This window comes from Sinohyriopsis cumingii, chromosome 11 (genome assembly GCF_028554795.1).
Source record: "Sinohyriopsis cumingii isolate HCF-2022 chromosome 11, ASM2855479v2, whole genome shotgun sequence".
Lineage (NCBI taxonomy): Eukaryota > Metazoa > Mollusca > Bivalvia > Unionida > Unionidae > Sinohyriopsis > Sinohyriopsis cumingii.
Genome location: NC_142971.1, coordinates 11,477,240 through 11,490,856, shown reverse-complemented (window position 1 = coordinate 11,490,856; position 13,617 = coordinate 11,477,240). Strand labels below are relative to the sequence as shown.

The 13,617-nt window shown below is 34.8% G+C and overlaps 1 protein-coding gene across 1 annotated transcript in view; it reads right to left on the bottom strand.

Moving 5' to 3' along the window:
* Positions 1 to 13,617, bottom strand: part of LOC149787609 (uncharacterized) — a 46,128-nt gene that overhangs the window by 12,994 nt on the left and 19,517 nt on the right. Inside the window, exons 4-6 of the mRNA XM_089975579.1 lie at positions 11,212 to 11,320; positions 8,982 to 9,075; positions 6,238 to 6,315 (exon numbers count right to left, since the gene is read on the bottom strand). Of these exons, the coding sequence (XP_089831705.1) occupies positions 6,238 to 6,315; positions 8,982 to 9,075; positions 11,212 to 11,320 (281 nt within the window). The remainder of the gene's footprint in view (positions 1 to 6,237; positions 6,316 to 8,981; positions 9,076 to 11,211; positions 11,321 to 13,617) is intronic.

The following is a 13,617-nucleotide window of genomic DNA, read 5'->3' as shown; positions in this document are numbered from 1 at the left end:
GGAAAAAAAAATGAAAAAAAAAATCAAGAATTAAATTGGATGAATCTAATAAATATTTTCTTTATGGAATAAATGAAGAATCAGATAGAAAGATAGATAATCTTATCTTGTTAGTATAAATGTCTAAAATGAATTATATACTTGCAGTGGTTCATCAGACATCTAATTTCTTATGAGATTCGCGAAAAATGAGTAGAAAGGTATAGTTTAAGAAACATGCGAACAGCTCTTTATGAAAATCAAAAGTTATTTCGTGGTGAAGATGTGTAGTACTTTGGAAACGATATATAAAGGATTTATCGAGTTTCATGATGTCTTTGAAGCATACGAAAAAACAAGTTTGAGGTTGTCTTTGTAGCGTTAAAATTAGTAAGTTTAAAGACTCTTTTAAGCAAGCGAAATAGCCACTTTGACGATGTCTTTGAAACATACGAAAGAGCAAGTTTGAGAATGTTTTTGAAACATAAGAAAGAGTAAGTTTGAGGATGTATATGATGCGTACGAATTAACCAGTTTGAGGATGTCTTGGAATCATACGATACAGCAAGTTTGAGTATGTCATTCAGACATACAGAATAGCAAGTTTAAGGATAGCTTTGAAACATACGAAATAGCAAGTTTGATGATGTCATTCTGAAGCATAGGAAACAACAGGTTTTGGAATGTCTTTTAAAACATACGAAATAGCAAGTTTGAGGATGTCTTTAAAACAAACCAAACATCAAGTCTGAGGATGTCTTTGACGAATATAAAAAAGCAAGTCGGATGATGTCTTTGAGGCATACAAAATAGCAATGTCTTTGGATGTCTTTTAAGCGTTTGAAAAAAGCCAAGTCAGCTGGAAATCTTGTTCATGGGCCTTTAAAAATGATTCTGCAAATGAATTTTTTCACGTACCTATTAAAAGTTCTGGAAAGATTTGACAATTTTTTCCTAATGTATAAGGTTATCATTTGCAAAAGGTGCTGCAAGTGTACCTTTCGGATTAGACCAAATTGTCAAATTAACAGGTGATTTATATTGCATAAATACTGTGTTACTTAGGTTCAAAATCCACGCCATACTGTACATCATTAAACACATGAAATAACACAAAATATCATATCTTGATGTCAAAAATGATGTCATAACATCATGCAAGGCTAAGGCGTAATACCAACGGCCTTAGAATCTGCTTAAGGACAAACGACTTTGTATGAGAGTTGAGTGCGATCTCCGTGAAAAGCACCAAAACTTAATATGCCACCAATCTCCCTTTTGAGATACAGTGGTTATGGGTTGATCCGGGAAAGTAATAGATATAAATTGAGCAAAACCAAAGTAAATACTGGTATAAGCCGTTTGGACCGAATTTGTTTTTCAAACGTAGAAAGTTAATGTATCTGTATTGTTGAAATTATTGTTGAAATAACAGTTGTGATGATGCTCATTAAGCATAGTAAAATATTCGAATTATCTTTCTTGTGCACTTTTTGAACTTCGAGACACTCGCAGAAAATGCAATTTAAAAAAAAAAACTAAGACATACAGTATGCAATTTTACACAAGTCTATTGTAATATAACGATTTGCCGATGAAGGAAAATTGAGAAATTTCGTATATGACGTGACCTCCAGAAAAGGAAACGATATAAATCTGAGAATTATCCCCCTTACAGACATGACGTCACGACTACCTTACTTTGTCATGGAGAAACGTGCAAAAGTAAGGAGACAGTGTCATATCATGAGTTAATGTCGTGTTGTTGTTACTAGAAAGTAGTACATGTACTTACAACGTTGTTTCTTATAGTTCTAATTTTTATTATTTCGCATTTGGATCATTATTAGGTAAATTTGCAACTGGTATGTCCGATTAGCTTGATGATTTATTCCCATATGAGAATTTATTTCTTCTTATCCGGACCAATCGCCTACTTAAGAATTGCCATAACAAATCATTATTTCTCGTTATTTTGTCTCTTCAGTTAATTCTGACTGACTGCGTGACAAATCTGTTATTACTAAGCTGCGCTTCAGCCTGTCAAACCTTCATGACTGTGTGACAAATCGGTTATTACGAAACTGCATTTAGTAGTAATAATTTCTAAATACAATAGTTTTTTTCATTCTAAACCCAAAACAATATTTGAATATTTTTTATTATTATTTTGAAGAACTGTGTAACTAGACAAGAATTCGGAGGTACCAAACTTACTCCCTTGTAAAGCAAAATAAATGTTAAATCAAAAAGTGTTAAATATATATTAGCTACTGTGTGCTCCATTTGTGTACATTCAGTCAATTCTTGTACATGTTTGTGTGTATCTGACTGTATACAGATTCATCCGACCGCAACTGCAATATGCAGTGTCCGCTCTTTAGAGGACAAATCTATCTTAACTAGTATAAAAAGTGACACATGATAATAATACATAGAAAATAAGTAAAGAATTATATAATTATATTTTAAAGGATAAGAATTTGTATGAAATATATTTTGTTAACAGCCTTTTAAGACTATTTCGGATTTAATTAACGATACTGTAAGTTCTTTTAAAATTTTCATTTTGTTTTCTAAGGAAATACATTATTTGTTGAAGTTTACAAAACTTGCTAATTATTGCTCTGTTATATCACTTAGTTTAAGGTCATTGAGTCGTAACATACTGTTGTTTTGTTGTTGTTTTCGTTAAGGGTTTATGGCCATTGAGTCGTAACATGCTGTCGTTTGTTGTTGTTTTCGTTAAGGGTTTATGGCCATTGAGTCGTAACATGCTGTCGTTTGTTGTTGTTTTCGTTAAGGGTTTAAGGCTATTTTTAGTGCATGATTGTATACATGGCGATTGTATATTTGGTGGATGAAGAACATGGAAAAGTCCCTGGAAGAACCACCTACCCAAGGGATGCTACGGGCAAGGTATGTCACACCCAACGTTGACCGATACTGAGACTCAAACACGCGGACAAGGGTGAGATGTTAGTGATTCGCAAAGGAAAGCTCCTAAGAGTACGTGGGCACCTGGGGCTTCCTGTTGTTTTGTAAGGCGATGAATCTAATACATTTAAGCCCGTTTGAAATGAAATCTTTGAAAACGTCGATTAATCATAGTGAGTTTCTCGGTCAAGACCAAATGAATTAAGTTGAATAATGATAGTGTGATTCTTGGTCAAGGCCATATAAAACAAGCTGAATAATAAAGAAAAAGAAACGTATATAATAAGAAGTTCAGGTTGAGGAATGCATACATAATTCATGATCCAAATCAAACAGAAAAGTAGCTTCGGAAAATAAAAGCAAAACACAAGATCCAGATAAACGACCAGAATGGTCTATAATGCACTGCATACATTATTAAGCCTGGCGGAAACTGCATTTTTCCCATAATTTTCATTTCATATCTTGAAAATGAGGTTTGCATGTGTATTCACCCCTGAAGTCGCAATTAGTGTTCATTTTATAACTGTAAAAGAAGTCATTATATTTCAAAGACTATGTCTTCACAAGCTTTGATGGATAAGTAGATTGGTATTGAATAACATTTTGACTGCATCATAGCATGGTACTGCCACACATTTTAACTGCTGCATAGCATGATACTGCCACACATTTTAATTGCAGCATAGCATGGTACTGCCACACATTTTAACTGCAGCATAGCATGGTACTGCCACACATTTTAACTGCAGCATAGCATGGTACCGCCACACATTTTAATTGCAGCATAGCATGGTATTGCCACACATTGTAACTGCAGCATAGCATGGTACTGCCACACATTTTAACTGCATCATAGCATGGTACTGCCACACATTTTAACTGCAGCATAGCATGGTACTGCCACACATTTTAATTGCAGCATAGCATGGTACTGCCACACATTTTAACTGCAGCATAGCATGGTACTGCCACACATTTTAACTGCAGCATAGCATGGTACTGGCACACATTTTAATTGCAGCATAGCATGGTACTGCCACACATTTTAACTGCATCATAACATGGTACTGCCACACATTTTAACTGCATCATAGCATGGTACTGCCACACATTTTAACTGAATCATAGCATGGTACTGCTACACATTTTAACTGCAGCATAGCATGGTACTGCCACACATTTTGACAGCACACGGTATGGTACTGCCTCACATTTTGACTGCACACAGTATGGTACTGTCACACATTTTAACTGCAGCATAGCATGGTACTGCCACACATTTTAACTGCAGCATAGCATGGTACTGCCACACATTTTAACTGCAGCATAGCATGGTACTGCCACACATTTTGACAGCACACGGTATGGTACTGCCTCACATTTTAACTGCATCATAGCATGGTACTGCCACACATTTTAACTGCGGCATAGCATGGTACTGCCACACATTTTAATTGCAGCATAGCATGATACTGCCACACATTTTAACTGCAGCATAGCATGGTACTGCCACACATTTTGACAGCACACGGTATCGTACTGCCTCACATTTTGACTGCACACAGTATGGTACTGTCACACATTTTAACTGCAGCATAGCATGGTACTGCCACACATTTTAACTGCAGCATAGCATGGTACTGCCACACAGTTTGACTGTACACAGTATGGTACTGCCACACATTTTGACTGCACACAGCATAGTACTGTCACACATTTTAACTGCAGCATAGCATGGTACTGCCACACATTTTAACTGTAGCATAGCATGGTACTGCCACACATTTTAACCGCAGCATAGCATGGTACTGCCGCACAATTTAATTGCAGCATAGCATGATACTGCCACACATTTTAACTGCAGCATAGCATGGTACTGCCACACATTTTGACTGCAGACAGTCTGGTACTGCCACACATTTTGACTGCACACAGTATGGTACTGCCACACATTTTAACTGCAGCATAGCACGGTACTGCCACACATTTTGACTGCACACATTATGGTACTGCCACACATTTGGACTGCAGCATAGCATGGTACTGTCACACATTTTAACTGCAGCAAGGCACAGTACTGCCACCCATTTTAACTGCAGCATAGCATGGTACTGCCACACATTTTGACTACACACAACATGGCACTGCCACATATTTTAACTGCAGCATAGGATGGTACTGCCACACATTTTAACTGCAGAATAACATGGTACTGCAAAACCGTTTGACTGCAGCACAACATGGTACTGGCACACATTTTGATTAGACACAGCATGGCACTGCCACATATTTTAACTGCAGCATAGCATGGTACTGCCACACATTTTAACTGAAGAAAAGCATTGTGCTGACACACACTTACATTGCACATAGCATGGTACTGCCACACATTTTAACTGCAGCATAGCATGGTACTGCCACACATTTTAACTGCGGCATAGCATGGTACTGCCACACATTTTGACAGCACACGGTATGGTACTGCCACATATTTTGACTGCACACAGTATGGTACTGTCAGACATTTTAACTGCAGCATAGCATGGTACTGCCACACATTTTGACTGCACACAACATGGTACTGCCACACATTTTGACTACACAAAACATGGTACTGCCAAACATTTTGACTACATCACAGCATGGTACTGTCACATTTTGAATACTGCACAGCATGGTACTGCCATTTATATGGCAACATTAAATAAATTATTATTGTAAGCTGCGCGCATGCTAATGCCTAGTTCCTGTGTAATAATTCTGTCCCTTGGATGGGATTCCATCTTATATACTTTTGTCCAATAATTATCACCCTTGGGTGGAAGTTCGCATCCCACAATTCTGTCCAAAAATTATCTCCCTTGGGTGTGATTGCCTATCCACACTTCTGCATACGACACACTATATAAATCTGACTATATCGAGGCCTTTTGGTAATTTGTTTTTATTGGTTTTAACGTAACTTTCATCACTTTATTGGCTAAATCATGGCGAGGAAGTGTAAGAAAGGAGCCTCCCCCACAAAACAAAAATAAATAAATGGCAGGCGACCTAGGCGGGCATCGAACTTGCGACAACTGGATTATGAGTCCAACTATACTACCGCGTCTCCAATTCTAACAAGGCAGGCGACACAAAAGGTAGCGGATGCCAATATCTATTTTATCGGATATGTTTATTTTATTCTGTAAGCGTACGACTGACACCACCAGTGTAAAAAAAAAGTACTTTTGTGGGACTGAACGTATGTAAAGTATAAAATCATAAAGTGATTTTGATAAGTTAAATATTGTTAGCATCACCAATTATTCAAATTACCTCAGCAATGATAAGTCCTTTAAAAAGTATGTCTATTTTTGGTCCATAAGTAGATGTACTCTCGTAACGTAAATCCATCTGAAACGAAACAGATGTGAAAACTAAATTTATACATTTTTTTCTAATAAAATCACATAATTTACAGAAGAAACAGTATCATGACAAAATGAAGAGACATTTACCACGGTATGAAAAGCATATGCGCTTGGCAATATCGAAAACGTTTAATACTACAGATACTTCCCACATGTTACCTGCCCGACCATCAGTTCTAAAGAAGATGCCCAGACGGCTGAGTAAAAGCATTGACGGCATACAGTGTACATGGTTCACGAGATTAAAAAATAAATAAATATTACAGGGTCATACAGTTTGAACAATACCATAACGGCTCAATAACTCATAGTATTTGTGGTACAGCCACCCTTATTCAACCCCAGCCCATGCTTTCGAAGCCTGCATTTGTAGCGGAATGATTATCAGTTGTGGCGAAATCCAGTGTACAAACCACAAGTTATATCTAACAGGAAAGTCACGTGTTCCAGTCTTTGCCATATTATAATATAAAAATTACAAAGGGTGTATATAACTTTTACAAACCCATCTTAAAGTTAGGGGTAAGATTCCTAAATGGGTAAAACTAATGTCCGAAAACACACACTGTCAGAGAAAATCGCTAGATTTAATGTTGACCCCTTGAAGTTGGAACCATGAACACACGTTTCTACGCGTATCATTCTTTCCTTCCATCCGAAAAACAAACAAACCTTCTTCGAGATTCCTCCCACGTGTGTATATGTATGTCTCTTTATTTTAAAATCCGTTGCTATGAGTAGATCAATCTCTACCAATGCATTATTCATTTGGTGAATGGATGTGTGCACCACCCCACCCCCATTTGTTCATTCTGTAATAAACATTGGGCATGTGCGGTATGTATTTACGTATCCGTTTATAGCTTTGTTAGATTTTAGTTATTATTTGTTGATTACAAAGAGTCAGTGTTGCGAAGATATTTCCAAAACCGAGTAATTGGCTAAATTCCAACATAACGTAGTAGTTAACGAGACTTTATAACAGCACAGATCAGTTTCGCAAAATGGATCCTTCCTAATTTCTTAACGAATTTTAATATTTTTATAATTTTAAGTTTACGTTTTTCGGAAATTGAGACAGGAATAATTCTTTGTATTGGGTGTTTGAGTATTGATTGTATTTCATGGCGTGAACTACTAATATTTGGCTCGTAGAGGCTAACTAACAAGTCATACCAATATGAAACAATGGACACCATACTAGTGTGTAATTAGAGTTTCGTGATGTGTAGTCATGAGGTGATTATATATTTATTAATTTTACTATTCGCCCGTTTAAGAACATTCAGTTAACAACTACTATTGTTGAGATCCTTGGAAATATGGGAAAACAATGGACGTCACGCAGAAGTTTTTTGGTTCACTGGGGAGTGAGATCCTTGCGTATAACAAATGATAGAATCGTGAGCAAAGTTATTTCACGGTAACTCTTAAACAGTGCTAATATACAAATATTATTCGGAATATAGTAGCAGTACGAACACACGTTCAGAAACTGAGAATTTTGATTTGTTGCCTAAATGCAGAAAGAAATTCAAATTGATTCACTGGGAAAATTCAGTTAACAACTACTATTGTTGAGATCATGATTGTATGGAATGAAGCTACCAAGCAAGGAGAATTTGTAGCTGCTTTGTACATATATTTATATTGAATGAAGGTACCAAGCATGAAGACCCAGGTGCTTTTTTGTACGTGCATGTGTACTGCATGACATTACCAAGCATTGAGACCTTGGTGCTAATTTGTAAGATCATAATCCTTACGCAGCATACACACTTGCAAAGTTATGTCATACAGGTGTGGGAATTGCTTTTAAAATAACGCTCCATGCTTTTTTAATTAAAAAATATACAAATAAGCGAGTTCCACGCAATTAAAATTTATCGCGTGTGTCAATCATATTTAATCATAATTGACAAAGCGAGTCAAAACCTAAACTGTAACAGTAATAAGACGCATCTTTTTCTCGGAAACACAACAGTGCAACGCTTGTGATCCCGTATATTGGATTTTAATTTGATTTAAATTCTAAATTAGATGACATCTAAAGGCAAAAAACGCTACCCATCATACCTATTATAAATGCAATTTATTTTCAAACTTGGGGTCGCATGACAACCCTGACTACGAAACACCTTTAGTAACAAATTATGACTAGTTAGCAGGCACTGTACACATAACGCTTTAAATGTATATTGCTCGTGGTGCATAGATTCTGAACTGTGCTATAACCTAATATTGATGAATGCATATAACAGCTATCATTCCTACCACACAATTGTGATTTTCTGATAATTTGCGAATATATGCTAAGATCTGTTTGTTATCCAGAATCTCTATAACATAAGTAAATGAAAACAAATACTTAGCGAAATGCGTGATTCCTCTCGATAGGTAAATAAATATGACCAGGTTTTGGTACATGAAGAAATGGTCAATTATTTTTCATATGCTTATGTTATGGTATAGATTGTATATGGCACAAAATTCCTTCTACAATACTCCTTCACACTGTAAAACATCTGCATCATGTTCATTTCATCAGGTGCAAAACATAGGATGAAAATTGAAGTGGGGAGATACTAAGTAATTAAAAGAAGCTCTTTCTCTTTCTCTTTCTCTCTCTCTCTCTCTCTCTCTCCTTACCCCGTTTATCAAAAAAGCGCTGTTTTGTCGAATGAGGTTCCTTGTTTCAACAATCTTCTCGACTGGGTCACTAGCTGTGGTACGGTTATGCCAACTGTAAAGCATACGAAGTGAAAAGGTATTCGACATCACTTCTATCTGGCATCAATGCTTCATGAATCACGATACTAATTCAACTCTATCAGTAAACATATGGCAACGCCATGGTATTTAACATTGAATAACTTCAACGTTCCTAATGCTCATTATCAAACCGTTATTTCATAGTATAGGTCCATCCTTGATGCAAGCTTTTCTGCGCGGAGAAAACCAATCGAGCCGAGTCATTAATTGGATCCATATCTATTTGAAATACAAGTTTTCAATTCCGCACCTAAAGAATCAGGAGTTGGTTAATACTGAGTATTCAAAAGACAACTCTGTAATAGGACTGAAATTCCAACACGGAATATTCTTTTTTTTTTCAGTTACAAATAGGATAAACTCTCAAAGGATCATTTTTACCAAGAAAACCTAATTAACGATCAATCATGATCATGTATATTTCATGTTCACTCATTTAAAGACTGGTTTCCGTTTTTCCATATTTAAATTAGCACTGTGAGCCGTATATTCACTCTTGGTTTACTTGACGGATCTTTGTATCGTAGTTGCGATATAAGTATACATAGTTCTGCTTCTCAAAAATTAAACTTGTGAATATTAAATCATACGGAAAGTCCATGTATGGCAACATCCGCAATAGTACAATTCAGGCAACATTTAAGTATCTGAGCTTCATTTCAGAAAATCAGATTTAAAAAAAAGTTATTTTGTTTGTTATCACCATTTACCTCGAAAACAAGTTAAAATAAATCGTTCGATACAAGAGTTACCTTGTTTGCTATCATCATTTATCTATACAAACATTAATTAAAGTAAATCATTGCAGAAAAGAGTTACCTTTCTTGCTATCACCATTTATCTATGTCCAATTTAGATTGAAATATGCCATCACGCATGTCACATTATGTATGAAACGGACAAAAGGTCAATGTGACTATCTATATGTGTATGCATTACTTAAAAAGGACCTTTAAATGGCAAAAATTATTTAAATTTCCTCAAGACACCTTTAATTTAAAAAATAAAGAAGGTGACCGTATGCCACCGTAAGTACAAAATATGAAGTTCCAAAACGTTCACTTAATGATGATTGTGAGTAGTCATCAACATAATCATAGAGACCAAAGTGAACACATTTTAAACAATAATGTTATAAAACATAGCTAGGAAATATAAAATTGGTGTCCACAATTACTCTATAAATGTAAACTGTCTATAGCGTATGCATTTGATTGCAAAAATATTAAGCAATGTGCAAAACATATACATGAGGAATAAATACAATCTGAAGTTTTATCGTCCGCTGTTTGTTGTTTTATTTCTCATTCCCAACACTCGCGAATTTGACCTTTCCAGCTTATGAGAAACCGGTCAGTTATACTCTTTAATATTTCCTGATAAAATGCACTTTTCGATCACAAAATGATGGAAAAGTAAATTATATAGATTTAGATATAGGTAGATTTTATAAGGTATCATGCTTACATTCCTGTTTTATTTCATGCTTGAATACCATCTTGATACATGCATACGTGCGTATGACTGACCTATCCACATTGAGCAGTTTTACACCTGATACATGTAATACATTTCTGAACTTCAATCATAAAGGGGACACGTTCTTTTTACACCAGGACTGAACATCACGAAACTATGAACCTGAGATTGAGGGTGAGTTTCCATTATCACACGAATATCCTTTGAAAAGTGTGATTGGTTGAAATACGAAGTCATGCCCAGACTCAAAACTCAAGTGTTTTACGATTTTCAGGCCTGGTCCAGCAGGTATAAAACTGTTTGACAACAAAATTGAACTCGTGCAAAATAAATAAATAAATAATAAAAATAAATAAATAAATAAATTTTAAAAAATAAACTAAGGAAACAAATAAATAAAAAAAAAACATTTGATTTTCTCAGATTGGTTTACGAGCAAGGTCAGAGTATTAGAGTAAGAAAATTTCAGAGTTTCAAGAATACGGGGCCGTAATATACTCGACAGACTGCGCAATGTGGTCGGCAGTGTTTAAGCAGACCTGACCTCTCTCTCTCTCTCTCTCTCTCTCTCTCTCTCTCTATATATATATATATATATATATATATATATATATATATATATACTTACTACATGTAAGCTGCATAGTCATACACGATCAGAACCTCCACGTGATAATTGCCGGCCGCACGTACATGCCGTGTAGTTTTTGCAATTTTTGGCATTGAGTCTTCCTGATCTATTAATCCAGAAAAGAAAGTAGAATTGTTCAGGGAAACTAGTCTGTTGGTTTTCTATTAATGCTCCCTGTTATGTATATTTAATCTGCAATATGTGTTTAACCTTTGTTCATGATTTAGGATAGAGTTTGTGACCTGATGATTGTCATGTTTGTAAAATTATAAATAAGTTCTTTACTAATATTTGAGTTCAAGATCTAGCCTTATTTACAAACTTTGAATGTTCTGCAAGCGAACTCGTGATCCACATCCTGGTCATTTTTATTGTCTTTGGTTTTATCTAAGCTGTGGTAAACAATATTATTTTTTCCTGTTTTAAGTTCCGTACGGAATCATCTAATGTTGTGTACAAACATAATTTCGGAGGAATCATTTATTTAAAATTATTCATTGGAATTACAAAAGTGCTCAGTGACTATTTCAATTAAAACATTTGGATTATTGTAAGTTCATTAAAAATGTTTGAATATGGAATATCAAGATTGTTGGTACATCAGCATAATCAATATTGGAATTTATTTGGAACACTCTATACTCTTGGACTTGTGGTAAAATATTTAGGATTATATGGGATATAAATCACAAAACTAAATTCCTTTTAAATGTTTCCTTTCTATTCTTGAAAAATATGTTTATTTCTCGATTTTGCTAAACATGTTGGTTTTGTTACTTTCTGTTACATATTCTAAGACCATGGAGTCGTAAAACTCATCCTTTACCATTTGAAATGCTTTCGCATCATCATCATGGATGCGCTTTAGGTAGATACATTATACTTACAAAATATATTTGTAAATAAACAATTTGTCATATACGTCAGTGTTTAATGGGTGAGATATAAACAACGTAACATCTATATAGAATACTTACAACAAAGCAACACATATTTGCTGGGATGAAGAAATAATTTTAAAAAATCCGTCACAAATTAAAGAAATGTATTAAATAAAGTTATGAATTTTTTCTTCTAAGATTTGATATTTTCGTGCAGCATTATGTCTGAAATTTTCATTCGATAAAATTACCCTCATGGACACTATGGAAAGGTGTTGTCGATAAATATAGGTTCTATCAAATCCTAACAAATCTGAGTAAACAGAAATACAATAGATGTGATCTACTTAATGAACATGTCTGTATGGTCATGAAGTTTAAGTGTATTATCTAAATACGGTCTATAATGTTATTCTTGACAGGGCTAATTTTCCAACAACATGGTGTATAGGCGTTTTTGTTTCTATTTTGAAAACAGGTATCTACATGAATATTGTGTACATAATAATATATATCAAACAGCGTTTGATGGTGAATACACACGCAAATACAGAAAAAATGGTTCTTCGTAAAAGTAATGGTTGAAGCTCTCGCGATCAGTGACATATATCTTTAATAAAGCTTGAGAGTGTTCAACAATTCAAGCTATTTACATTTCTATTTAACAAGTTTTGTTTGCACATAAGGATGTGAATACTATGAATACATTATTGTATAATATTAGAAAATTTTTCTAAATTTTAATGAGGCACTACATTTATATGAAACTTGTGTATTACCTATATTTAGGTATACCTTAGAAGTTTAGGGATTTCATCCGGCAGATGTAATTAAAGAGACGAACGTAAATTCATGAAATGTTTGGTAAGTGTAAAATAAATTGGCATGTAACCAGGTTTTATCCACTGTGAATGAAACCAATGTCCCGTAAATACCAACGGTCTTATTAGAATGATCAAGCATATATTCAAAGTAAGAGCACGTGAAAATGTTGTGGACATGTTAGTATGTACTTTTATATAAAGCACAAAAGATGAACGTCTTAATCGGTGTTTATTTAGTCAAATTTACTTTTAACTGATTCGGTTTCACTGAAGTTTGATTATACTCAGAGTCTGTCAGTGTGAAACAAGTTTATTCGACATGAGATCAAAGATTGAAGGATCTTTTATTATTAAATCATGAAGGTTACAAAAAAGAAATTATTTTATATTCGTGTTGTATGCACCGATTAAGTATGTATGTACGTATGAACACTACATGTGTGCTGCACAAATATAAGGATTTTATTCCATCCTCTACTGAAATGAAACAGCCAGGTACGGAAATACGCGAATCAAAAGAAATCAAAGACTTTTGCATTGGTTGCAGATAAACGGGAAATAGATGGATGAATATAAAAGTTGACTAACTACCCATTATATGATAATCTACAAAGTAATCTTAGACAATGCCTCTTGGAAGCAGCCATGAGTGTTAAAATCTACTGAATAAGATATTTACTGACGTAGGCATCCAAATC